The 25651-nt window shown below is 40.6% G+C and overlaps 1 protein-coding gene across 10 annotated transcripts in view; it reads left to right on the top strand.

Annotated features, from left to right (window-relative positions):
• LOC133371697 (ankyrin repeat and fibronectin type-III domain-containing protein 1-like) overlaps positions 1-25651 on the top strand; it is a 473061-nt gene that overhangs the window by 287094 nt on the left and 160316 nt on the right. For all 10 annotated transcript variants that reach the window (XM_061599367.1, XM_061599372.1, XM_061599373.1 and 7 more), the window contains one exon: positions 18935-18975. In XM_061599367.1, the coding sequence (XP_061455351.1) occupies positions 18935-18975 (41 nt within the window). The remainder of the gene's footprint in view (positions 1-18934; positions 18976-25651) is intronic.

Raw genomic sequence — 25651 nt, forward strand, 5'->3', positions numbered from 1 at the left:
TCAGTTCAATCATCCTGTGAGCAAGGGGATGGAAGCAATGTTCACTGTAGTGTGTTCATGCTCAGGTTTGTATGAGATGTTTGTGCATGCACTTGCCAGGTGTGAGGTGGCCACCCCCACTCGTGACATGTGGTCCCTGAAGGAGTTAAAACTGTTGGAATGAAGCAACCACACTTGTAGTTAGTTACCAAAACCAGTGGGAGGTACTAGACAGAAAAATGTTTTGTGTTCCCTTCTCTGACCACCTTGTAACTTGTTTGTTTGAGCACCTTCTTCCTGCTTCTTCTTACACATTCTTCCTTTGTTCTCCCTCCATATTGTGAGGACGGGGCTCTCTGAGCTCTTACTCAGAGAGATGGCTATGTATGTTCTTAGTGTATAAACCTCAACTTTTCTTTTTCATCTGAACCCATGGTCTTTAGAGACTGATTTGTTGCAACTGCTGTGTTAACTCTGCTAACCTTCCAATAGGAACCTGGTAATGTGGCCCTCAGAGCCCAGATGGCAAAAAAACACTTTAAAGGTGTAGAAAATATTTTTGTGTGTGTTTGTGTGAATCTACAATGGCTTCACAAGCTGGGGGCACTAACGTGCACAGCCTGATCCCGAAACTGCAACCAGATAATTTTGATACATGGCTGTGTAGGTTTGAAGCTGTTCTGGATCAAGAAGGGCTCCTGGAGACAATAAAAGAATCACAGCTGGAAGGAGCAGCAGACAAAGCTGGATGACAGGCACAAAATAAATAAGCTAAGGCTATTCTAATTCAATGTTTATCTGATGCTGAAATAGTGCATGTAAGAAATGAAAAGACAGCAAAAGGAATGCTAGAAGTTTTAAAGGATCTGTATGGAAACAGAGACATACAAGATCAAATTCAACTGCATAAGCAGCTGTTTACTGCCCAGCTGAGACAAGGAGACTGCCCACTGTCTCACTTAACCAAGTTGCTGTATCTAATGCAAAAAGTTTCTGAAATTGGAGGTGTTTTAAATGACCAGCATAAAATCGTTATCTTGCTGGGATGTTTGCCAGATGAATATTCTGCTTTTATATCTGGAATTAACACTAAGAGAAGTCCAGAGTTTACTAAAGTAGTCTCTGATTTCCAAAAGGAATCAAAACAGCGTCTTTGTAGAACTGAACAGGCTAGTGAATCAAATTATACTGCCCAGAAGAACAAAGGGAACAGGAGCTTTGCATGCAGCCAATCGGGAAGGAGAACCCAGAAATTTACGTGCAGCCAATCACAGAATAAAGCCCAAGCTTGTTTTTGGTGTGGGGGAAGAGGTCATTTTCAGTGGGAGTGTAGAAGTCTCACGCCTTTAAACAAGCAGTTTCACAAATAAGAGAGACAGTCAAAGAGAGATTTTAGAACAAGCCCAGAGGAGCTTCAGAAAGCCATAGAGACTTTACAGTAACAAAAAATAATCATGCAAAAACCACATGGCTAGTCCACTTTGGTGCAAGCTTGCATATGAGCGGCAATGAAGCATTTTTCAATTAAATCAACAGAAATGAAAGTGGATCTGTTTTTGTAGCCATTGAAGAATCCATTAGGATAGTTGGATGCAGCACAGGTAGACTAAATTTTAAAGACCTCTTAGTTGGTGTAACAAATATATGTTCCTTTTCACAACTGGGTATGTCTCAAACTTAGTGTCTCAAAACTAAACAAGAAAGGTTTTGATGTTTATTTCAGTAATGGCCTGTGTACTACAACTGCTGATGGACAAGTCCATGCCAAAGCTTTTGAGAAAAATGGGGTTTATGAACTAGACTGTATACAAAAGCATGTGAATGTGGTGAGATGTTGTGCAAACAAATCTTGTCTGTCTTTATTGCACCGACGCCTTGATCATCATGATACAAATGCCATACTGGATCTGGAAAAGGAAGACCTAGCCAGAAACATAGCAATAAAAGTGTGCAACAGCAGCACAGACAGGTGCTGGAAACTATATAAAAGGGAAGGGTACAAGGCCCTTCATTCCAAAACAAAGTGAAACGCACACCAAAAGACCATTAGAACTGGTAAACTCAGATTCGTGTGGACCAAGTAAGGCTGGGAATATTTACATCTAAATTTTTGTAGATGACTATTCCAGATACTGCATCACCTGCCTGCTCAAGTAGAAGAGCCAGACCCTGCAGATGCTTAAGCAGTACATAGCTGCTGTCAGCAACAAATTTAACAGGGAACCTGAGGCTCTACAAACAGACAACAGGGTTGAGTACAGATGGTTCGTTGCTTGTTACTGGACTCTAATATTCCTAGCAAATATTGGGGAGAGGCTGTGATGACAGCAAATTACCTGCAAAACAGGCTGCCAACCAGGACAACAGGCAGTACGCCATTTGAACTGTGGCACTCGAGAAAACCAAATATGGGACATATCCGAATATTTGGAGACAAAGCTTACAGTTATGTACCAAAAGCAAAGAGATCCAAACTAGAGGACAGAGCTGAAGAAGGCCTAATGTTTGGCTATGAACCAAGAAGCAAAGACTACATGATACTGTACCCAACTACAGGAAAAATAACACTAAGTAGTGTTGTTTATTTTGATGAGAATGAGAGAATCAGTGCAAACCAAGGTGCTGCACAGTGCTCAACACAAGAGGTGGAACTCACCTACCATCAGGCAAAGTTGTTAGAAAAGCACAGACAGAAGGGGGTGTATAGCAAGCAGAGGGAAGTCTAGAGCTGGAGGTCGCTACACCAGCAGATGGGTCCACAACCAAGAACCTAGACCTATTGTACAGGAACCCAGACACTCTTCTCAACAGAGGAATCCGACCTATACAACTGTCTTACCTTGCAAGAGGGGCAACAGTGCATGAGCTCTCAACTTGGGAAGAAATTGAGAGAACCGTCGCAGCTGAAGCACACAAGTGGAAGAAGGCTGCACAAGAGGAAATACATGCACTGCACCAGAACCAAATCTGGACTCTCGCAGAATTGCCTTCTGGCAAGAAGGCTGCAGGCGGAAATGGGTCTTCAAAGCCATGCTAGATGCAGAAGGGGAGATACAAAGCAAGGCTAGTAGCCAAATACTTTTCACAAAGACATGGAGAGGATTACGACGAGACATTCACTCCAGTAGTGAAATACACCATAATAAGGACATTCTTTAGTACTGCAGCATCACGCAAAATGCATGTTGAACATCTTGATGTAAAGACTGCATTCTTATATGGAGAAATTGAGGAGGAGATCTACATGGAACAGCCTCCTAGATTTAAAGCAACAAGAAATGAGGAACTTGTCCGAAAACGTCAGAAAAGCTTGTATGGTCTGAAGCAAGCTGCCAGAGCATGGAATGAAAGACTGAACCAGTTACTTATTAGAGAAGGTTTCAGGCAGAGCGAACTTGATCCCTGTCTCTACACACAATACAGAAATGAAAATTGGATATATCAAGTCATTTCTGTTGATGATCTACTCTTGGGTTGTGAGAACAGAACTGACTGTGAGGACATTGTACATCACTTAAGACAAGAGATAGAGATAAAATGACTGGGAGAAGTCACCCATTATCTTGGGATCCAAATAGAAAGAGAGAAAGATGTTCACCCTGTTCTGGACGGGGTTACACTCCCCTTGAAAGAACAGGTTCGTAGCTTGGGAGTTCTTATCGACTCTTCCTTGTCTCGTGAGGCTCAGGTAGCCTCAGTGGCAAGGAATGCTTTCTACCATCTCCGATTGGTAGCCCAGCTACGTCCCTATCTGGACAGTGACGACCTTGCCTCAGTCGTTCATGCTCTGGTAACTTCTAGATTGGACTACTGCAATGCGCTCTACGTTGGGCTGCCCTTGAAGACAGTTCGGAAACTACAGTTAGTCCAGAATGCAGCGGCCAGATTGTTGACGTGGACAAGAAGGTCCGCTCATATTACACCCCGTCTGCACTGGCTTCCTATTTGTTTCCGGGCTAAATTCAAAGTGCTGGTTTTGACCTATAAAGCCTTACACGGCATGGGACCGCAATACCTGGTGGAGCGCCTCTCCCAATATGAAACTACCCGTACACTGCGCTCAACATCTAAGGCCCTCCTCCGAGTACCATCCCATCGAGAAGCTCGGAGGGTGGTGACTAGAAATAGGGCCTTTTCGGTTGTGGCTCCCGAACTATGGAATGGTCTTCCCGATGAGGTGCGCCTGGCGCCGACGCTGCTATCTTTTCGGCGCCAGGTGAAAACCTTTTTATATTCCCAGGCATTTTAATGCGTATTATTATATGTATCGTTGTATTTTGCTACTGTTTGATTATTTTTGTTTACCTTTGTTGGTTTGATTCTATTGTTTTATTGTATTTATATATTCCTGATTGCTTTATTTTATGTACACCGCCCAGAGAGCCCTTGGGCTTAGGGCGGTATATAAATTAAATTAAATAAAAATAAATAAATAAATAAATAAAGATGAGAGCTATCTCCTCAACCAAAAACAAGAGATCCAAGAAACTCTTGAATACTTAAGGCTTACAGAAGCTTATACAACAGCAATGCCCATGGACATAAATTACTTGAAAAGGGGAAGGAGACACCCCTTTTTCCGAATGAAGAGTACAGAACAACTATAGGAAAGCTGCTTTACCTGACCACCACAACCAGAGCAGGCATAGCCACAGTTGTAGGGATTCTGTGTAGGGTACCAATTCACCTACAAACAGAGACTGGAGTGCTGTGAAGAGAGCGGCCAGATATCCAAAAGGGACCACACATCTGAAATGAAAGTTGCTGACCACCAATAGTCCCACACTAGTAGCTTACACTGATGCAGACTGGGCTGGGGACACTGTACATCTCAAATCTACTAGTGGCAATTTGTTCTTTTATGAAGATGTAGCAATTGGCTGGATTAGCAAGACGTAACCAACAGTGGCAGCCTCATTGACTGAAGCAGAGTACATTTCAGTTGCCCTAGCATGCCAAGAACTAGAATGGCTATCTGGCTTACTAAAGGATTTTAGAATAAATGAATCTAAGCCAGTGCAAATCCTGGAAGACAGTAAAAGCTGCATAAGATTTCTCAAATGGAGAAAAACAGTGCACACACTAAGTACATTGATGTGAAACATCACATAAGAGACATGTAGTAGGAAGAACTTTGTGAGATGCAGTATTGCCCAATGAAAGTCATGATAGCTGACATTCTCACTAAACTGCTTCCTAGAGATCAAGTTCGTCTGCGAGAGAAGATGAACCTTGTGGACTTGACCAAGTGTGGTTCAGAATTGGTGTTGGAATGAAGCAACAACACTTGTAGTTAGTTACCTGAACCAGTGGGAGGTGCTAGACAGAAAGAGTAACATTTTGTGTTCCTCTCACTGACCACTTTGTAACTTGTTCATTTGAGCATCTTTTTCCTGCTTCTTCTCAGACCACACATTCTTCCTTTGTTCTCCCTCCATTTTGTGAGGATGTGGCTGTCTGAGTTCTTACTCAGAGAGATGGCTATGTATATTCTTAGTGAATAAACCTTCACTTTTCTTTTTCACCTTTACCAGACTTCAACAGACTGATTTGTTTCAACTGCTGTGTTAACTCTGCTGACCTTCCAATAGGAACCTGGTGATGTGGCCCTCACAGCCAAAAAGTTGATCCACTTCTGCTGTATATACATCATTTGATTTGATCCTGGCAAAGGCTGAATGTGTGGACCAGATGCTGTTGTGGATGTGAGTTCTCCAGATAGCTCCTGTAACTGTTGAGAGGCATAGTTTCTCATATGTAAATGTAAATGTACTGCCTTCAAGTTGATTCTGACTTATGGCGACCCTATGAGTAGGGTTTTCATGAGGCTGAGAGTCAGTGACTGGCCCAAGGTCACCCAGTGAGCTTCATGGCTGTGTGGGGATTTGAACCCTGGTCTCCCAGGTCGTAGTCCAACACTTTAACCACTATACCACACTGGTTCCTTCCCATATGTGGGGTGGCCCAAAGATACAAAGGAGTTGCTTTTCTGTGTTGGGTGTTTTATCGGTTGTGGATGCACAGGCTTATGTCCTATATGCCTTCTAAGTCATGGAGGGATTCCCAGGTGGGAATTGCGTGGCAAAGTTCTTGTCCTCTGGCACATGTGCATCAGGCACTCATCAACCAAAATCTCCTCTAGGAGACTCATCTGGCACCAACATTGATGCTCCAGTCTTCATATGTGTACTTCCAGAATGACAGAATGACAAAAGTTAGCACAGGTCAGTGCTAGAACAGCAGTGGCAGGCAGGCAAGCAATGCAGTGGCAGGCAAAATAATGACTTTTACCTTGCCACAAAGAAAAGTGGATTAAAAAATGGTAGAGACTAAGGTGACAGAAGGTTGGTTTGTATTGTTAACCTCTTGGTTCCCAGCATTTGCTTTGTTTTCTTTTGCTGTGACACAGAAATAACGTTCTTTTGATACTAATCCAATGTCACATTTTTCAGTTATTTTGCTAGTTATGGTTGTTAGTGTCTCAGCTTGTACATCAAGTTCTCATAGATGAACTAGATGTTATGCTCAAATAAGAAACCCACAACAGCCTCTTCTCCCCTAACCCAAGAGTAGTAGGGTGAAGTGCTTAATTCTTTCCCCACCTATTGCTTCTCCCCACCAAATAGCATCTCAAATCAATGCCCTTTATGGATTCCAAATCTGTGTTGGTGCATAAATTCCTCCCTGTCCGTTGCTTCTAGCTTCAAATCCCCTCCAAGCTGCTCCTGCTATGGGGTTTCAGATATGTATCTGCCCTTGCAGATATGCATTTAGAACTCAGTAGGGGGGAAAGCAGCTGCAGAGAAGATTAGGAACACAGAAGTGGTACGTAAGGAAAGAATTGAGCACTCCTCATCTGTTGCTTCACCTTTCCCTGCTGCTTTTTCTGTTAAGAACTTGTGGAGTGGAGTGTCTTTTGTTTTTTACAAAGGGTTTGTGTAATGTCCCTTAGTCACTGGTGATAGGTTTGTAAACACTATGTAAGGCTACATGCTTGGTAAGTTACAAACCCATTCCTAAAAAGCCCTCTGATTCTAAAATGTTGGGCTAGATTTCAGGCCCTGTTTTTAAAAGCATAGTAATATTTCAACCTGAAAAGACATAGTTTATTAGGCGTGTGTGTGTATGTGTGTGTGGCAAGTGTGAGAAAAACAGTCCTTAAGTTTCATTCTTTCCTGTGGAGTCATGACCAGATTTCTTTGTATAATTTAGTGGTTAAAATCCATAAAGGGGCTTTGGTATAAATAGTGCCTTCTTACTCAGTGTTTCTGCTCCCTCTGAGGCTGAGTCACATCTACTCACTTTACTGACCAAAACAAACTCGTTTTTCTCCCCCTCAGATTTCTACAAGGCCAGTACAGTGATTTTCCTCACGCGCATTTGACAGCAGAGTCAGCTGAATTCATATTACATAATCTTTATTTCTGGCTGTACTGAAAGTGGCAAAAAACCCTCCTCTCAAAGTTTAATTTTTCATGCTGCCAACCTGCATTTCAAGCAGCTAAAGAAATTGTAACAAGACTTGTTAATGGAGTGAATTTAATGTGGAAATTGAGAGAATTCTGAAACCTAAACCAGGTCATTTTTGCAGACTCCCTTCTGAGTCATGGCCCACTCCAAGTTAGTACTAGGACTCTCTGTGCAATGTTGTTTCATGGAAGACCACCTTGGAGAAAACCTTCCATTCTAAGGGTATCAGCAGCATTCACTTAATTTTGTTTTAAATGGAGCTTTTGTGTGCTCACTGCATTGCTAACAAGCATATTGGTATCCCAAATATGTCATACTGTTTATTTGCATTTTGACGTCTGTGTTGGAACTTGGGGTGAATCCAGAAAATTTCTCTGTATGGGCCCCTGGAAATTCTGCAGGGCCTGTTATTTGTGCATGAGGAATAAAACATTTTGTAATTCACTACAACACAGCTGTGCATTTTTTCTTTGTGTGCACATACATAGTTGTTTAGGGTCACAGTTAAAAGACTACGTGGGGTAGCAAAAAATCCTCAGAACTGGAATTTGACAGCACTAATGCAGAAGAGTGTTTTATTCAAGCTTCATTCTTGATCAGCATGAAGCTGGTTTATCCCACTATTTTGGTGATAAAATAGCTATCTGCTCAGTAACTAATGATACTCTCTTTCGCTATGGTTGATCTCCTATGTTCTTCCCATGCACACATTGCTATAGTGTGATATTTGGATGAGCAATGTTTGAAAGTCTTTCTTTAGTCCTGTAAAGCAGTCTTCCTGTTTTTGTTAAAAGCTCTGTTAGAGAAAGCTAGTTTCTGGTCTTCTTCTGTTAATATATATTCGGCAAAGGTGGCAGAAAATGCATTCATTGTATCAGTTACTGTTAAAGCACTGTTCCCTCTCTCCAGCTTGGGATCTTGGGGATGTGGTTGTGAAGGCTGTGTGCCACCTATGTTCTTGGGATATTTTGGAACCATTTTCCTATGAACTTGAAACTGTTTTGCTATGAATGACCATCCCCATACTGGAAAAATATTAACTATATTTAAATAATTATTCTGGACTGGGAGAATGCCCTACACAGCAATGCTGAGAGGCCCCCAAAGTGAAGGAAACTGAGTGTGCTAGGGTAGAAAGTGCCCCCAAATGAAATAACATCCATGTTTGCTTATGTACCTGAAAGGGAAAAATAGTAAATATGTTTAAATAACTATTCATTTTATTTCTGGACTATATGGCTTAGAGACTAGACAAAGCAGTGGAAATGCCTCCTAAACCTGGAGATACAAACTGACAGACAATGCTAGGGCAAAAAACTGCCCAAAAATTAAATTAACAGCAATAAGTTTGCTTCTGCCCCTAAAAGAGGTCATAATATTAAATAGGCTTAAATGATTACAGATTGCAGTGCTGGACTGTGTGTCCTAGATATAAAGGTATCCTGACCCACTACTACTACCAACACCAGTATGGAGTTAAAGTTGACTAAACTGGCTCCTGCTGGGAGGAAGGATGGGATATAAATCAAATAATAAGTCAAATAAATAAATAAATAAACTGACTGTGACTTAACTCAGTTTGGTAGGGCATTAAAAAGGACAGGGAAGGAGCAAAGTGGCTGCGGACTATTCTGCAGGAGCCCACACGTTTGTGTGTTCTCACTAAGGCATAGTGTGATTTATTGTGTTGCACAAACCAGATCAAGGTATGGGATGTTCTGCTTTTACAAAGTGCAGCTTCTTGTCCAACCTTTGAAGGCCACTTCAGTGATGTCAATCTAAAAATAAATATTTGCTGTTTTATAGTTGTAATGTTGATTGTGGTATTTCTTATAAGGGAAACTGGAGGACACAATTTCTTGGACGTTGATACTTTGGGATGTGGTTCAAATGAACTGGCTGACCAGATGTTTTGGCTGTTTTTCTTTTTATAAATAAAGGTGTTTAAAAATACATTAAAAGCCTAAAATATATAGCAACTTCAGATTTTTGTGAGCCAAAACCCACTGTAGATAGGTAATGACAGGAGAACAGCTGAGAGCAGGGTGGGAATGTTTTTATAAAGCAAGACGAAAAAGCCGAGTAATCCATGAGATGCATAAGTCACCTTATTATGTAGAATACACTTTCAAACAGGATCTATTGGTTTCAAGAGTGGCTCACTCACTATAGAGAGTAATTGTCCTTTATGTGCTTATTTGCAACCATTAATCTTTCCGATTAACCACCTGGTAAGAATGGGTCATACCCACTTTGACTGGATATTTTACTCTTTTTTGTTGCTGTCACATGCTCTGACAAGTAATGTGGCATTGGAACATAGGTAGCTGCCTTACACTGAGTCAGGCAGTTGGTCCATCTAGCTAAGTGGTGTCTACACTGATTAGCAGTGACTCCCCAGGGTTTCAGAAAGAAGTCTTTCCCAGCCCATCCCTGGAAAAATTAGTTTTATGTACAACCTACCTGGAGTACATATAGTAAAGAAAACCATTTGGTTTTGCTTCTACAGTCTGTCTTCTGACCCTTTGATGGGGTAATACAAGTATCAAAATAATTGACAAGTGAGGTGCGTTGTGTATGTTGGTGGTTTTGCCTTGCTGTGGAGTGAAGAAAACAAATTCAGAGGACCTTGGGAATTTCTTGGGAATATTTAGTGCTGATATAAATCGCTATGAGTTATAGGATTCTAGTTCCAGTTGGCTAATGCATTACAGGTGTATAGGATCGCCAGAACACTCCAGGGAACCACAATTCAAGTAAGGGACCTAATTTTTCCCCTGTAGCGAATTTGTTCTACAGCTTAAATTCTTCCACTGTATCCTGTTATCAGTATATGTAGGAAGGAGGAGAAATTGCTGTTTCTGTGATGGGCAGCTTGAAATTAAGTGGGGCAAAACCTCCACCAACACAATGTTCCCAGCACCATGTGGTAGAGATGATGTTTGCCAAGTTACAATAAACATGAATATAGTCCACCTCCTCTGAAAGTCAGTGTCAAATTTCTTAGTAACTCTAATGTAGCTAGGAATAGTGAAGAAATAGACTGCATTCACACTGTACATTTATTTCATTATTATTCCACTTTAAACAGTCATGGTTCCCCCAAAGAATTCTGGGAAGTGTAGTTTGTGAAGGGGGCTGAGAGTTGTTAGGAAAGCCATATTCCCCTTACAGACCTGCAATTTACAGAGTTCTCTGGGAGGAAGGACTAACTATTAAACCATTAGGGGAATTGTAGCTCTGTGAGAAGAATAGGAATCTCCTAGCAACTCTGAGAACTCTTCACAAGCTACACTTCCCAGGATCCTTTGGGGGAAACCATGACTGTTTAAAGTGGAATAATAGTGGAATAAATGTACTGTGTGAATGTGGCCATAGCGAAGAAATTCAGTTTAGTTCACATTCTAATGTGTACTTGCTTAATTTGCACTTCCTGGAACAATATGCAAACCAAAACGCAGCTATTTTTCAAAAGCCACAGTTCTCTGAATTTTGCAATGCAGTTCGCCAACCAAAATGTGTGTGAAAATGCATATATGGGCGGGAAATTGTGCATTAAAATGCATATATATTTGTTAAAATGTACAAAAAATACATTATATTAGAGAAAATTACTTGCATTATGTGCTCATAATAGGAAAATATGTACTAAAATGCTGATTAATTTTGTAAGGAATTAAAAACAAATTGTGAACTGATACAGGAACATTTAAAACTGAAGACTGGAAAAATGAAAAACTGAGAGAAACAAAAATGGACAGATTCTTTCACCCCTAAATACAACTAGATTGTACAACTAGATTGTACCTAGAGTGGCCATTGGCTAGATAGGCGGCCTATAAATTAAAGTTTATTTATTATTTATTATTATTGCCTCTAGGAACAACGGATACTTCATCTCTCTGTGTGCCACGTGAAGCCAAGAGTGTTATTCCATAATAAATTATGTCTGCTGCAAATACTGCTATAGGGAAAACATTCAGTCCTTCTCCAAGTAGGCAAAATCATTTTATGGAGACAGGCAAGTGCATTATCCTGAAATATACTTCAGTAAAAATACTCACTGCACAATAAAAATGACTTTCTTCCCCATTATTTTGTTAAGGGATTTAATATGTGGTTCCTAAACTCTGAGTCATCAGTGAGGTGAGTAATCAAAAAGTAATGCACAGAACCTGGATTGGTAGTGAGTCATATGGAGCCACACGGAACCCAGAGGTGAAGATTGAATGTTCAAAAGAGGGGGTGTTGAGAAATAAATCCTAGTACCTAATCCTCAGATATTTCAGTGCAGGATGTTAGTGGAAGGTGCAGTCTCCTAGCCCCTCACATGCTCTGTACCTTCTCAGGAGTTGCAAATTATACTGTACCAGAATTATGAGGCTTATTTATAAGTTCAGAATCAGGATGCAAACATAGGAATCCCCCAATTTTCATAAATCACAACGAAAACTAGTGTGTCATCGAAAATAGTAGATTAGAACCCTTGTTATGTTTTACATGCAGAGGGTGGGACTGAAATGAGCGGGCATTCAAACATGCAATTCCTTCCATGCATTCTGAAGTGGCATTCTCCCGGGAGGGCTGTAGCAAGTTCTTTTTCTTAATGTGTAAATAAACTTTATGTTGCTTCTGGAGTTCTGCTTTCTAGGGGAAACTGGGCTATCTTAATGGATACAACATATTAGCATACTCATGGAAAAGCTTTCTCTTATTCCCCTGTGTTGCCCGCATGCATGTAGAGAAACATCCCAGTACTGTCTATTGTACTGATAGGATAGTGGCATTTTCTTCTCCCTTGAAAAATATCTGCATCTGTAGATATGTGTGGACAGTTCTTTAAAAATCTGTTTAGCAGGGGAGGGGTTGTATTTCTTAAATACAGGCACTAGAGCCCAGTCTAGAAGTTTGACTTGTTTTACTTTCTGTCTTCCTGTTCCAAATTGTATTGGAGAGTAGATATTTTACGTTGTAATTTGTTACTGTACCATACGCAATGATAGCAGATGCTTAGTTAAATCATAGCTGGGGAAACAGAAGTGTTTCTAAGTATTTAGGTAACCCTGCCCACATATGTTTAGATTTTCAACTTCAGCTATGAGAGATGGTTGTGGTGTTAACTAAGTCTAGATGTAATGATCTCATAGGCCCCCCCTTTTTAAGTGGTAATATATATTTCACTTATTTCAACATGTGGCAAGCCAGCTCTGCTCTGTGAGCACACCCTCCTGCTCATTCTGAGTGAGGCCCTGGACTTTGCCCCAAAGTTCTGTCCTGACAGCACCACTAATGAGGGATAGAAACTTGCTGTTCTTTACAAAAGCTGAAGAATTGGATGGCAAAATAAAACAGGGAATTTCCTGTGAGGAGAAAACATGTCTCCACAAATGAAAAGTGGTTTGAAAAAATTCACCATTCTTTATGGAGCAATCATGTACATGTGTGTCTGAAGAGTGGTGGTTAATCCTATACTTGTAGGGGAAAGAAAGCCAAAGGAAACAGGTTTGCTATATGGCACAAAATTGAGATAAGATAAATACCTTTAATGAATAGAGCCATCTTAGTTTTCTGTGGTTTCAAGCATTGTTTACCTGCTTCGATTTCTAATTACTGAAAATCTTTTAACATGATTTTGATGCTATTATTTAAAATGGTTTCTAGACCAGGGTTCGAATCCCCATATAGCCATGGAGCTCACTGGGTGACCTTGGGCCAGTCGCTGCCTCTCAGCCTCATGAAAACCCTATTCATAGGGTTGCCATATGTCGGAATCAACTTGAAGGCAGTACATTTACATTTGTGGGTGTTTTTGTGGGTGTCAGAGAACCATTCTACTACATACATTAGTCATTCACATATCTATCACATTTATGACAACATATATCCTGATGCCACAGTGTTCTCTGCCTGGGAAAACGACTTTTGCAGGCTTCAGACAGAGAAGCACAGTGCTGTGATTTCAGGATTTCGATAGGTCATCCTAGATGTTGTGAGGGTAGGGATGCCCTTTTTGTAATAGCAGCAGCAAATTTATTATAATTTGTGGACTTCACTCCATGTTTTGAACTATAACTTGGAGGGCTGGGGCATTGGTATTTGCCTGTTAAGTTCCAGAAATGTTTGACAGAGGGTAGCATGGGTAATAAAGTTTTTGGAAGAGCATGATTGTGTTAAAATATTTGAGAATTCATTGCATAAACTCTGCTCCGGTTGAAAAATACACCTGCTAGATTATAAAACTTGTGCAGTTATACAGATCGCCATATCCTCTTACAAAATAAAAAGTTATATAAATAAATGTAAAAGACCAGAGAGAGGTATAGACAGAAAAAAGATTGAGTAAAGCAAGAATATGATTGCTATTGCATGTGAGCATAAAATGAATTCATGAAAATAGCAGTCCTGTGGAATTGCTAGGCTATTTGTGATCCTAAAGTGCATCAAGTTCAGTTCTCTGCCATGACTACACTAATGTTCTGAATAGAGTTGTCATATAATAAGAAAATCCGGCCTATAATGAAATTTAATGAAGAGAAGGGCAAAGAGCCCATGCCAGGAGCTTCAGTAACAGGTTCATAAGTTAAATTAGTGCTGTGTTGAAATTTTATTCTGTATCCCCCACCCCACCCCTGACAATAGAGTCAATTAATGAGAAAACAAATTGCGTTCAAATATTACCAAAGATGAGAGAAAAACTGGAGAAATTGTTATAGATAGAGTACAGGATTTTTGTCGAACTTAACCATATCTTTGAGGTGGCCACCAGGATGGATAGCCAGGGATGGAAGTGTGGACAGTCAAGGAGGCTGCAGAGTGCTGCATAAATGTTTAATGGAAAGGAAGACAGACCACCACCCTTGGCCACTTCATAACAGTAAGATAAGCTTGATCCTGCACCTACCAAAATTCTAAGGAAATGCCTGAAGTGCCCTATGAATAAGGCAGAAAACAGAAAACTCTTTTAATGAGGGAAGAAAACTTTTTGAGAAACTGGAGGGCAAGTTAAACCCACTAAGGCTAAGTAATGGCAGTGAGCTGAGTTTTAAGTACAGAGGTGATTTGGCCACTGTTCTCCATACGTTAGTAACCTCCAGATTGGACTATTGCAATGTGATTTATGTGGAACTGCCCTTGAAGATAGCTTGAAGGCTGCAACTGGTGCACAATGCAGAGCCAGGATGCTGTCTGGCATGACTTCAAGGACTCAAATTACACTTGTCCTGAGGCATCTGCACTGATTGCCTATTCATTTCCAAGCTTAATTCAAGGTACATATGTTGATTTAGAAAGCCCTAAATGACTTGTAGTCCTGTCCCTGTACTGAAGTTCCATAAAAAAAAATCTGTTCTGATTTGTCTAACCAATAAATCCACCTAGTATATGTATAAGAGAACCAGAAAAACTTGACATCACCACAGTCTGGAACAGATTTTCTAGATGCTGGCTTTCAAAATGGCTGCCACCATATTTTAGCTGCACCTATTTCGGCTTCTGGAACACATATCATTCTTGTGTCTAAATATATGTTTTGGAGGTCAAGGAATTCAATTATAAAATTCTTACATTCATATGGGTGTTAGAGTTTACAGTAAACAGGTTTCATGTTATTTTTTTCTGGTTCTCTTATACGTATACTAGGTGGTTTTTATGGAACTTCATTACAGGGACTGGATTGTTCCCTAAAGGAGCTTTCCTCGCATAGGCACCTGTTTGGGTACTGAGATGAGCAAAAGAGTCACTGTTGCCTTCAAGATGTCTGGGAGGATGACAGTGGCCTGTGACAGGTCCTTCTCTATGGTAGTTCCAAAACTGTAGAACTCCCTTCCCATAGAAGTGTGCATGGCACCAACACTTTATATCTTCTGTTGGCCATTTAAGATACAACTGTTTACCCAAGCCTTAGAAATGAAGCATGAAAATGCACGTGTCCTCCCTGTAAATCAGGAGTGGTGAACCTTTGGCCCTCCAGATTTTGATTAACTACTACTCCCATCAGCCCTGGCAAGCATGGTCAGTGACCAGTGATGATGGAAGGTTTGGTTCAGTAACATCTAGAGAGCTGAAGGTTCCCTATATCTGCTGTAAATAGTACTATTCTTCTTAATGTGTTTTACACTTTGTAGATTATTATTTTGTAATTTTTAGTTTGTTACCTGTCCTGACACCCTATAAATGTAGCTTAACTGGGGAGTGTAAAAGCTCTCTTCTTTAGCTTATAAGGGAGGGATCAGCAAACGGAAGCCCTGAGCATCATCTAGCCTCTGGAGTGTAGCTTCTATCTTTGCTAATCAATCCAGAGGCAAGAGGGGTTTATAGAGGAAGTACTTTCTGTAGCCTGTGGGATTTAATTGGGGTTTCCCTAGGGGTACTGATCCATCAGCCTCCGGCACCTCCTCAGATCCCCCCCCCAAATCATGGTTGTTTGCTATTAAATTGTATGGCACCTTTTGCCCATGTCCCCAAATACTTCTGGAAAACCGATTTACTGAGCGAGATAGCATATTTTCTCACCAACAGAGCAATAAATCTGCCCCCCCATTTCTCAGTGCACAAATATGGTGAGTGTAACTTGGTGTGATGTTGGCCTCATTTGCAATGGCTGTAATAATCTGTTCACCTACAGGAAAACTCGATGCTATACAAATTATGATTAAAAAAAAAACCACATCAGGCCTGCCCACAGACTTACAATCTAATAATATCCAAGCTTCCTCCCGAATAGGGAGCCTGAGGCTTTGCTTTTCAATTTACTTTGCACACAAATAAACTTAAGCTGCAGTTGCTGCTGTTTTTAGGGGGCAGGTCTCATTTTGTGAGCACTAGGGAGGGCACGTTTATTGCTCCATTGATTAGTATTCTGCCTGGTTGCTTCCTACTGCTTTGGAGTCAGCTTGTAGGCATTGCCTGGCAACCGCAACGTGAAAGTACAACAGCAGCTCCGGAGTGCAAGCATGCTACTAGCAAGCAACTATCAACCTCAGCTTCTCCTGCAAGGAAAAGAAGGATTAGAAGAAGGAGCTTGGGGACATAAACAAGGAGAGACTAGAACTACAGGTTGAATGCAGAAGAAGATACTTTAGGTCATTTGGAAATCTTGGGCTTCTTGAGCTAAGGTTTGGCCCGTCTCTTTTGTATTCCATCTTTTGCTCCCAGTTAAGTGTGTAATCGATGGTAAGAATAGGCAACAAACTTCTGGAAGTGAGATTGCCAGGCATAGATTTGCTTTCCTGTTCCTGGCTTTTTCTGTTCTTTTCTGTGAGTCTTCAAGTCAAATAACACCATACCGTCTTCCACGGGGCAACTGGGGTGTGGCCTTTGTATGGCTGTATATGGGTATGTTTATTTCTGGGGAAATATTTTCCTCCCCCCAGGGTTGGTTCTCAGTATGACAGTAGAAAACCTTTAGCAGAAGAGAGCTGATACGTCAAGACCTCTCCTTGCCTAATAAGAGTAATGGAAATAAAATGTCATTGGCAGTAGGTTGTAGGTGGAGGTATGAGATGTAGGACTCCCTTGCACCCCCAGTCAGCTGCCCCTTGTGACTGGCACAGGTTGCCATAGATTCAGAAGGTAACACGTTTTATATACCTACATCCCTTGCAGGTATCCTGCACACGTTCTTTCATACTTACATTGCTGTGATTCCACAGCGCTAATCTTACTCTGCTTCTTCTAGAAAGTGCACAAATGTGTGCACACGTCCAGCACATCCTTACACTCAACCTGGGATTGACAGCCAGCTGAGTCCACAGTGAACTATTACTTCTTTGCAAATGGAATGGTTAATGCGTATGCAAATTGTCAGTCCTCTGAGGAATTCAGTCTTGTCATATCTTTTGGAAACTCTATATTCCTTGAAGTATTTGAGGATTCTGTCAAATACTTAAATTACTTGGGCAGTATGACATTGGCTGGCAAAAAGATGATGGATGAGTTGGACTTTGGGTAGATTAGCTCATAGGAATCTCTACTTCACCGGCGGACTGGGTTGCTCATATCTGAGGTCTCTGGCATTTTTTGTGGCTTGAAGAATGTGCATTCATTTAGCTAGTGATTCAACATGGTTTGCCCCGGCAGCCCTGTTTGCTTTCATGTCTGTAGGGTTTTCAAACTTCCTTCCTGTCTCTCCACTCAGCCTGCACTTTTCAGTGCACTAAGAAATGTTTGGGTGAAATTTATGAAACATGGTGGCTTGCTTGGCTAGGATTTGAGTGTCCCATTTTCCACCGATGTAAGATGAATTTCCAATCCCATCTAGGTAGCACCCAAACAAAATTTGACTTATAATATCTCTTATATATGTAGTATTGACCATTCAGAATAACTTAGGGCATTTTCAAAAGGCAGGTTTTCCCATGGCTGGATGTGCACAGTAACACTAAATCTAGAAGTGGGAGAAGTTATAGCTCAAAGAGGTGTTTAATAGTACAGGATTAAATGTGTAAATGAATGCCTTATACTGAACTGACTATTAGTTTCGTCTAGCTTAGTAGTGTCTCCACTCTCCAATGAGAGCAATGGCTCTGCAGGGTTTTGGTCTTTCCTAGCAACTGTTTCCTGAAATCTTTTTTCACTGGAGATACCAGGGACTGAACCTTCTGCGTGCAAAGTACATGCTCTTCCCCTTAGCTACAGCCCCTCCCTGGCTTGTGGGCATTTTCGGTCTCATGCTGGTCCTGCTAGTCTTCAGTCAGCTCTTTCATCAGCTGCCTATTAGTTACCAGGCTAAGTTCAAGGTGCTGGCTTTGGTTTATAAAGGTCTGTACAGGTTAGGACCAGGATATCTGAAAGACCGCTTTACCCTTTATATACCCAGTTGATCACTGTGCTCTGCAAGTGAGGGCCTCCTACAGATACCATCTTATCAGGAGGTCTGTTCTGCACAACATAGGAAACAGACCTTCAGCATTGTGGCACCTACTCTTTGGAATTCCCTCCCCTTAAATATTAGACAGGCACTATCTCTGTTGTCTTTTCGGCACCTATTGAAGACCTTCCTCTTTCAACAAGCCTTTAAAGTAGAGATCTTATCCCAGTATGCATCATTACTGGAATTGTTCTAGATTTATTTTTTAAGATGTTTTACAGATGTTTTAAAAGACATTTTGTTCTAAAGATTCTTTTTGTTTTTGTTTCCTGCCCTGGGCTCCTCTTGGGAGGAAGGGTTGTTGTTGTTGTTGTTAATAATAATAATACCACCTGTGGTGAGACCCATTATTGACACATTCTCCATCTGCTTTGCAAAGGTCAGATTTGCTTTTCCAGCCCTAGACACCTGACAAGTTCTCCATATGAAAGCTCTCTAATGTCCCATTTCGTTTTCATTGATGGGTATGATACCAGGTGATTGCTGGGTATAATGTGATAACCAAAGGTGAAAATGTAGAAACTGTAAGCCCCATGTAATGCTTTGTGATATTTGTTTTGTGTGCTGCATATACCTAGGGAGAAGGTAAGATTTAATGGGATCCTTTCTGTCTTCCAGAGCCTTGGATCAGCAGACAAGAAGGACTTGTATACATCAAAGTAAGTGTTATGTTTGTGTGTGTGTGATTTCAACAAGATGTAAAGCCAAGTAAACGTGTTAATGATTGCAATCTTTATAAGGAATCTGTGTTACCTTTGCACATGTCATTGTTTTGTCTCTGAAAACTTAGAGCTGGAATGGCTTATCTGTGGCCCTCCAGATGTTGTTGGGCTACAAACCCCAACATTCCTGCCCATTTGACCATGCTGGCTGGGGCTGCAGGGACTCCAACAACCTTGGGAGGGCCATACATTAGCCACTCCTGCATTAGAGGTATGGGAGCAAAGCAGAATCTGTCATGATAAAATATAATGTGGGTTCCATAATTCTTGAGGCATCACTTTTAGAAGTTGTAATGTGATAACCTTACCATAGATAGCAGAAGGTGGTGGTTGTAATCTGAGATGCCACAAGGATACCATCTTCATTCAGGTAGCTGCTGTCTGAACAGGGTTGGTTTTGCTTCAGCCAATTGAGTTGCTATATTTCAATGCCCAGCACTAAAAAAGTAATCAAAGCTTTGGCAACTGCTGTGGACCTTTTTAACATGCCATAACAAAAGGGGATTCAATTATTTAATGTTCTTATACTAAGCCCCAGTGTTTGCTTGCTCTTGTGTCAGCTCCTAGTTCCTTCTTCCAGATGCTGTTGGACTGCAGCTCCCATCAGCCCCAGCCAGCATGGCCAATGGTTAGGAATGATGGGAACTGTAGTCCATCAACATCTGAGGACCCAAAGGTTGGGAAAAGCTGGCCTAGAGCATTTGAGCTTCCTTCCTATGGTCCCTCATCACAGTCTTTTCTGGTAGAAAGTGTAGCTTTTCTCTTTCCGGTGTTACTTGGTAATAGGGAAGGGAGTTGTTAAAGCCTTTTTCAGGCATTATTTGAATTCGCTGCCCTTTTTCTGGGTGGTTATTTTTTCTGGGTGGTTTTAAACACAGTGTTTGCTTTGGATATAGGGTGGGATACAGATGTAAATGCAACAGTATTCAGTATTTATCAAGAATGTATTTGTGTAAACTATTGTACATTAATCTGGATTTTTCATATTTCCATTTGACATATTTTGTTGGATATATCTTGTACCTATTTGCTGTCCAAAATCAGATGGTGATTTATTTTTGCAGATTTTTGTAATTTTCAAACAATAATTAATTATTTTAATGCACTGAACTTACTTTTATATTGTTGTGCACTCAAATGGTTTTGTGTAGGTCAGAGGAGGAAAAATTTGTGAGACAAGGCACTCCCATCTATCCACATTCTTATCTCTTTGTTTTGTTCAATACTCTTTGTTTAGAGTCTTTCTTTGCCACATGGAAAATATATACGTGTAGCAGAAGGATACCAAAGGGTGACATAGGAATATTGTCCCCTGACAATGGCACACAAGCACCTTTGGCATAACTGTGCACTTCATGTGGGGCAAAAAGGGCAGGTACTGCTGAGTGCGCCCCCCTACCTCCCAGAATGATCTTGCTAACTAGCTAACATCATGTTGTAAAACATTACATGTGTAAGATTAGGCTTTTAAATCAGCATTTAGGGTTTTTTTTTAATTTAGAATTATTAGTCTTCTTGCTTCAGGGCACTTTTTAATTGCTAGTTTGGGGAAAGGGAGTGAGACCTTCGAATATTTGGCAGTTTTCAAAACTGCTCCCTTTCCTATGCCATTGGCAGCATGATTCCATCAGAAGGTTAAGGTGCACCGTCTTGAGTGATGTGTACTACATTAGTCAGTCTTGGCATTTTTGCTGTGTCGTGTACTGTCACTATGACATTGGGATTATAAAAGTGTACAGTAAATGCTGATCCTAATGAGATCTCTATAAGATGATGTGCTTCAGAATGGCTCAGCTTTTGGCAGAACTGGGTCTTTTCTGTAAGTAGGAGATATGCATATCCCAGTACATGAAGTACATAAGTACATACATACTTAGCAAGACTTGTCCTAGAGCAAGTTGCCCTATAGACAGATCTTCAACTGACATCTGTTAAGATGTTGTGTATGGCAGGAGCCTTCAGCCTTTTCAAATACTGGGCCCACCTTTAATTCCACCCTGCTATATTTGATGCACTTATAATTTTGGGTTACTATGTATGCCAATTTTCTGCTGTTCCTTTTTTTCTTTTTTTTAAAAAACAACACTCTGTGGCAAAATTGATACAACAGCAGCATTTCCCCAATGGGGATGCTGAGTCTTGTAGTCCAACATAATTTTAACTGGCTTTATCTTGACTGTATCTTGTAACCTTACTGTACACTACTTGGAGACTACATGTTAAGCAGTGTATAAACTTTTGAAGTAAATAATAAATAGTCTTCTCGGTTGGGAATTAATATTCCACTGGAGATCTGGATCGCCCTCTGCCACCACTGCTTCCCCCTTTATGGCAGGTAAGCTGGTAGGCCCTTCAGTCAACACCATGGAAGGGAGCATCCCTTGAGCATAGTTGAGCCTTTTGTGAGTGCTCAAACTAGTTACTTGGAAAAAGCTTAACTTTGGCACTTGCAAACGCATGGCTCTTTTTGGGATGTTCATGTATCTCTAATTAGAATCCTCATGGGGGGGTGATGGAGTTGCTCTTCTCCTTTGCTGATGTCAGTGGCAATTCTGGCTGTCTTGGCCTCAAGTGTGGGGCAAAGAGCAAGTCTGCCACTGAACTGTAGTCTCTCTCACATGTGCTGTACCACAGAGTTGTGAACTCAAATCCTTTTATTTATATTTAAGACTATATGTAGTTATCCTGTCCCTGGAAGTGAACATCCTTATGAAAGACAAACTCTGGCATACCTCATACTGTTCCTTAAAGTGTAGAATGGAAGATTGCATTGTCTCACTTAAAGCCAACCCAACCAGTTCTTTTCTTCTCACTTTGTTGAGTATTTTCCAAATTAAACAATGGGCAGCTGAAAGTGTATGTATGTTTCAATAAATTGGTTGTCAACATGTTGCTTAAGCAAAGAGAGATGCATAAGCATGTTCAAGAAATCCAGCCTCTTAGCTAGACAGTGGACAATAGAGGAAGCAGGTGAGTCAGCTACTTAGTGTAGCACAGAACACACGATTAGCACAGTGTCAGCAGCAAATTAAATAAGCTGTTGTGTCTCATGTTGCATACCTTCTGTGTTGAATATTTCTTTAGAAAAGCATCTGGCAATTTCTCCTGCTTTTTCTTTCTGACCATATCCTAATGGGGTGCATGACAAGGTGTCACTTGCTCAACAGGCAGGTGAAATAATAAAATCTTCCTGCACAATCTGCTGCTTCTGCTCACAGTGATAAAGTCAGACTGAGAAATCTTGAGAAGGGGCTGTGACACTTGGGAGCTTAATCCTAGATTTTTATTACTGACAGCTGAGATAAACCTGCCTGAATTTTTTGCATACCTGCCATATGCAAGGCTGGCCCCAAATCTTAATCTTCGGTTAGATGGTTGCTTTAAATGGCACTGTACAGGAAATGGTTTTTTGCTACTAAGAATTGAGTTGTCAAACAGCATAGGCGAGACATTTGTTCGATTTATACCCTTTGCTCACTTAGATACTAGAAGGGAAGGTAAAACCACCGCACAAAGTCTGATTAGGAAATTTCCTAGCGCTATCTACAATTATCAGGTGCAAACTCAACTTGGAGCATTGGCTTACCCCTCTATCAGCCCCTGAGCCCTTGTGATATAGCAAACTATTGTTGTGCCATCATACCATACTCTCAAGACAAGCCCTTATTACATATAAAATTTGGTTCCTATCTTGGAAATGGTTAGATTCATGAAGCCTTGTGGGAGTTTTTTCTTTTATGTTCCATAGCTTTTAATGTGTTGAGAGTGCATTGAGAAACTTTGTACTGATTTGGTTGCTATAGAAACAAGTCTTTCCCCCAATTTGTAACAAACATGGTCTCTTCTGTAATTTTAGTTTTAGTCCAGTTTTTAAAATCTGCTTGGCTGAGACTCTCCTTGCCACTAATGGACGTGTCAATTTAAAATTCAGTTTGAAAGAACAAAAGTGCCCAGGCATAGAGAGGGAGAGTTGAATGCTGGAAGGGGTGTTTGTCAGACCATAAGGTGAACTTTTTCTGCCATACTGCCCTCTGCCCATCCTAAAGGGACCACCCTGAAGAGCAACAACAGAGAAGTAATTCTGCTTGGCCATTCAGATCTTGGCCTCTCTTCGAGTCAGGGGTCATTGGTGGTGGTGGTTAATGACTGGTTACTGCCAGTTTAATGAGCGGTTGGAGATGAACAAAATGGAACAAAATGAAAGAATGCATGGCTAGCAGAAAGGCTTTAGCGTCCTCTAGCAGATTCCTTGCATCCCCAACTTGAATTAATTGAAAGCCATAGCTGAAAACCATTTATATGTGATAGACAACTCCAAGAATTAAAATCTAAAAGGGGGTCAAGGGTTGTGTGATGATAAAATGCCTATAAAAGAAGCTGGGCAGGAAAGCGCATCCAGATACCAAATTTGACCACCACCACCACCAAAATGAATGCAGACAGTGCTGTCATATCTTCATTCATAAGGTGATCAAGCCAACCGATGTAATAGCTGTGATATTCACATTTTATATGCAGTTAGTGAAAAGTCTTAAAGCCCTCCTTCAAGTAATAGATGTGTTTTTCAATCCATACTAAGCCAATGATATGTCAGTGTTCAGGAATGATTAGATCTGTTCTGAACTCTCTTTTATGATTAGCACCAGGAGATTTGCAAGGGTATTGTATCTTTGGAGCTTCTGAAATAAAGTACCCCCAATAGTGCAGCCATATGGCACTGAGTGATGGCAAATATTTCCTTATGAATAGGGAATGAATAGCAGCAGAAAACAAGGGACCATGGATCCTTAGTCAAAGGGTACCAGATAGTAGCTCTGCTTTTCTTGTTGGCTAGAGGTGGGATGAGGGTACAAAAAACTGTAAACATATGTGGCTACAGGAGGGTCTGAGAGAAAATAAGCAGGTGTGGTCAGTAGCAACTAGATGATGAGTGGCAAAAACTGAAGGATTGGTAACTGGTTAAGAAACATCCAGTGGAGGGATGGGCATCTTTGGAATGGATTCTCCTTAGTCTGAAATGATGAGTCGACACAAAGATGGTTTTTGACATCATATCTTACTGAGAATAATCCCCACAATCAAATAATGTAAGGAAAAATGTTTTAGGTAGAGTGGGTTATCAACATAAACAAAACAAAGTATGACAATGTGAAGCAAAGAATATTGCAGCAAGAGCATAACAAATGGGATCTTTCCTCCCACAAGAGTGCTTTAGTGAGAATCTTGCATTCATTTTCCCTGCAAAATTTAATAACTGCTTTTGCTGCTGTTTGAATATAGCAGAGCTGGGGCTGAGCATCACTCACAAAACCAGTTTTATCGAAATCTGCAAGGCCCATTTAAATTCTGAACATTTGCTGGCTGACCGTGCTTATTAAACTTTCCAGATCCCATGCTACAGTATGATTTATGAAAAAATGCATGCACTACTATTTCTTTAGCCTGTGTGCAAGAATTACAATGAAGCATACACAATATCTAGTACAATCTGTAATTCCTTTTGATAGAAATTTCCTTCCAGTTCTGAGGAAAATAAAAAATAAGACGCAAATTTTCTTGAGGTTTCAAACTAAATTAGGAATGGGGGAGAAAATGAACCTACCAAACTCATAGAAAACTACTGCATCTTGGTCAACATTGCCAAGCTCAACTCTTTGGCTGTTTTGCTGTTTTTGTATTGACAAGGAAGTTTAGAAAAACAGCAGCCCATTTCTTGTATCTCATTCAGCCTCTGGCTTTTTAAATTGTTGTGGCTAGAAGCACCTGCTGTGGAGGTCTTAAGTGTTAGACATTTAGTGGTCTTGCCAGCTAGGTTTAACATTTCAATACCAGGATATAGTGCTTCTGTTTCCAACTGTTACATTATAACTCCCAACTCTGTATATTCAGAGTGATTTTTCACATTATGAAGTGGCGTAGCTTGCTAACATATTCGTTCTGTACAAAGATCCTAAACACAACGATTTATTGCTGGGCTGACTTCGACTTTTTTAAGTAACCCTTGTATTACAAAATGTGTTTGGCTTCTTAGTAAAGTTTGTTACTACTGTTGTTGCCTCTTGTTTGTAATCAGGCTCTTTTGACAAGCAATGCTTCAAAAGTCTTTTGCGTTTCTGCATGTAGTTCAAATGTTAAACCAACATATATTCACATTTTATATTGGTTTTGAAAATTGTTGCTTTCTCTTTTATACTGCTCAAAGTGGTGAAGAAGAAGCATACCATAATGTGTAAACAAGTATACAGTTAACTACATGATACCAGAACCTACCTGCCTTCTTATTATTGGTCATTAAAATAAGTTCAAATGAAGCTTGCATTTGTTTCCAAAATATACATGTGAAGGTCATCCAAGCACAAACTGGGAACTTCATCCTAGGCAAGTTGCCACAGGTTCCACTATTCCTTTCTAGGCAAACATGTAATTCAGCAGGGGGCTCTAGAACAGGGCTGGACGGACAAACCAGGCTTATAGGATATGCTTTGATTTTTATTAGAAGCCTGACAGCCAACTAGAGTCAATGCAAAATAGTTGCTGTGCATGGCAACTGAGGGATTGAGGCAATTACCTGCTGCACCTGAGACACAAACTGGGATAATCTGAATATACAAGT

Source organism: Rhineura floridana, chromosome 17 (genome assembly GCF_030035675.1).
Source record: "Rhineura floridana isolate rRhiFlo1 chromosome 17, rRhiFlo1.hap2, whole genome shotgun sequence".
NCBI classification, from domain to species: domain Eukaryota; kingdom Metazoa; phylum Chordata; class Lepidosauria; order Squamata; family Rhineuridae; genus Rhineura; species Rhineura floridana.